Source organism: Nannochloropsis gaditana, assembly GCF_000240725.1.
Source record: "Nannochloropsis gaditana CCMP526 unplaced genomic scaffold scaffold461, whole genome shotgun sequence".
Taxonomy (NCBI): Eukaryota; class Eustigmatophyceae; order Eustigmatales; family Monodopsidaceae; genus Microchloropsis; species Microchloropsis gaditana.
In genome coordinates, this window is record NW_005803492.1 from 1 (window position 1) to 3,147 (window position 3,147).

The window sequence follows — 3,147 nt, forward strand, 5'->3', positions numbered from 1 at the left end:
AGGGCGCGGGGGCGCCTTGGGGGGGGGGGAGACAGCGAGGGGTCGCTTGGTGGCGGTAAGGGGGAGAGAGGCTAAGAATCATAGAACCGGGCGCTACGCGGGCCTGGGAACAAGCCAAGACAGACATGACAAGTCCCTCCACGCTCCCTCCTTCCCTCCCTCCCTCCCTCCTTCCCTCCCTCCAGCACGCACATGGTCCCTCCCAAGAGCTGCGCGTTCATGGTGACCACGGCGGCGCCGAACCAGACGACAAAGAAGACAGCGGCAAAGACCAAGGCGCCCTGCTCCTCTGGGGCCGTGATGCTCAAGAGGATGGAGAGCGTCAGGCAGACCAGGAGAGGGCCCCAGAGGTCCCCTGGGAGGCAGGGGCGGAGGCAGGGGCGGAGGCAGGATGTGAGTGTGGTGCATCAACGGGGGGGCGGAGAGTCTACACGGTAAAACCATTTCCACCTCCCCCGTCATCATTTCCTCCCTCGCGTGGAATCTTCTGCCTCCATCCTCCTCCCTCCCGACGGCCTCCCGCGCTCGACCTTCCTCCCTCCCGCCCTCCCCTTCTCCCTCCTGCACGTACAGTCTTTCAGCTTCTTCAGGACCCCGTCCTGGTTTTCCCTTGGGAGGAGCACCACCTGCAGCTTGGAGCCCACTTGTGTCAAGTCTCTTTTCTGTAGAGACGGTGTGGGGGCACACGATGGGGGCGGGGGATAAGGCCGTGTGGGTGAAGGAATCGCACCATCCTTTGGTATCTCAATTCTCCCACCGTGTGCCCAGATTGAGTTTTGCCCCGGTTTAAAATCAACATAATCATGCAGCACAGATCTGCTGCACGGACCACGCACATCCTCGCAGTTACCAGCCCTCATTCCATCAGCATTCTATGATGCAAAGACACTGCTTGGACCACGCCGGTATCCGGTCTGAAAGTGGTACCTGTGTCCTTGTCAACCCCTTTTTCTACAAGCTTTCATTTCCTCTTTTTGCATCACTGCAGCATTCTGGTCAACGGGTACCCTTACCCGTTCCCCCACCCCAGTGATGTACCATACTTCCCTGCCACCCCGTGCTTCCAGCGCAAAAATATGTACGCACACATCATCATCTGTGCTAATGCTTCATGGACAGGTCCCTCCTGATGTGCTCTCGAACTTACCACGGTCTGCCAGACGGGCTCGTCCAAGGTCATGGAATTTTGTCCGTCCATCTGCCCTACATACTGCGAATTCTGCTGCCCATGAGCTTGCTGCTGGGCAGCGCTCATCATCTTTATGGTACAACTAAGGGAGCGTCGTATTTCGGCCCCCTTTTTGAGAGGTCTCTGCAGGGTGCGTACACAAAGAGAGGGATGAATTTATACCTCAGTCATGCAGAACGTACAGCAGCATCAACGCGATGGCAATGGCCACAAACGGATTTCAAACGCAGCACCTAGGTCCCAATCGCCTTCCATATTCTGTTAAAGTACATGGCATGCCACGTGCGGCTGGGAGGGCAGTCGTCGTGCTGGGCAATGTCTTGTTTTGTGCGCACGGGAAGGTCTCAAAATCGTTTCGTTCCAAACATTCGATCTTTTCCCCCCTGCCCCCGTGCCCGCCCGCACACCCTGCGCCTGGGCGGGCTGTTTGTCACACACGAGGGGTTCCCAACGTGAATTGGTGGGTGCGTACGGGTATATGGTGGTGATGTGATGTATATTTGGGCTAGTGCGACTAGTCTTTGGGTTTGTGGAGTGTCCATACGCGTAGAAGCGTCTGGATGGCGTCTTTCTCCTCGACAGCCACGAGCCGGGAGGGAGCGAAAGAGGGCAGCAAGGCTCCGAGAGGGGTGCCTGGAAGCCTTTTTCCGTTCCTTGTAAACAGACAGAAAGGTCAAAGCACCCGCAAACATCGCTCGCTGCATTGGTATCGGTGTGGTGCCGGTGGGAATGATTGTTGGCCGGTTGGCCGGGCTTTACGCAAGTCAGGAGTTCGGAGGACCAGCACTTTTGTTCTATGTTTTCTTGATATCATCCTGCACTACCCTCACTCGTCCAGACACAGGGCTTGCACGTCAACGGAAACTGCCACTGTGCTCTGTGTTTATACGTGTGAGTTTACACGCACGCATCTAGGTGAAGCGAATGGCGACAAATTCGGCGTCCGAGGACGTGCAGGTAAGCAGTTTGTGAGAAAAGCCTTCCCATCATCCTAGTCAGATATCCCACGCCCTGGTCTCTTGTTGCGATGCACATTTCCGATTCCTTCTTTGTTATCCCCTGATAGATCGAGACGACAAAGAAACGCACGCGTGAGGAGGAGGAACAGGAAGAGCAGCAACCTCAGCGCGAGAACGGTGACAGCACCGAGACTGCCAACGATACTATCCCTGCTGCCGAACCTCAGGGCACAGACGCCGGGACAGAAGAAACGGGCAGCAAGAAGGCAAAGGTTGATACTGGTGTAGAAGACGCGACTGAGGGAGAGACACCCGAGGTGTTTGTGGCCCCCGGTACCTTGATATTACGACTGTCGGGGCTGCCGTGGAAGTGCTCGGTGGCGGACGTGCAAAATTTCTTAAAGCACATCGGTGTGAGCACAAGACCCGACCCCGCGGCGGACATCAAAATCTTGGACGATTCGAGCGGAGAAGCCTTGGTCCGAGTGGGAAGTGCCGAGGAGGAAGAGACGGCGTTGAAGCTGAAGGTGGGTCGTCTGGGGAAACGTTTCGTGGACATTGGCAGCACCACCGAGGAGGCATTCGAGGCCACGCCCGCCACCTCGGAAGAAGCCATGAACGCACCCGCAACCGTGGTGCCTGACGCGGCGACAGCCACGGGCGAGGCGGGGGACGGGACCGCCGGCGAAGCCTCCTCCTTGACGGTCCCGGAATCGAGCACGCCCCAGGGTGTAGTTCGGATGCGGGGCTTGCCGTACAGCGCCACGGAGAAGGACATCCTCGCCTTTTTTTCCGGCTTTGGCGTGGCGGAGGGCGGGGTCCACATGCACTACGACCATATGGGCCGGGCCTCGGGGCAGGCCTACGTGGTGTTTGAGACCGTGCCCGAGGCCCAGCACGCCTTGAAGCTCGACAAGGAGAAGATCGGGGAGCGGTGGATCGATTTGTTCCTTTCTTCCAAGCCGGAGATGCTCCACGCGGTCCCCTCCATGCGCGGGT

At 58.0% G+C, this 3,147-nt stretch overlaps 1 protein-coding gene across 1 annotated transcript in view; it reads left to right on the forward strand.

Annotated features, from left to right (window-relative positions):
- Positions 1-2,024: 2,024 nt before the first annotated feature.
- Positions 2,025-3,147, forward strand: part of NGA_0169410 (rna binding protein) — a gene marked incomplete at its 3' end in the record, with an annotated part of 2,007 nt that continues 884 nt past the window's right edge. Inside the window, exons 1-2 of the mRNA XM_005854568.1 lie at positions 2,025-2,146; positions 2,256-3,128. Of these exons, the coding sequence (XP_005854630.1) occupies positions 2,114-2,146; positions 2,256-3,128 (906 nt within the window). The remainder of the gene's footprint in view (positions 2,147-2,255; positions 3,129-3,147) is intronic.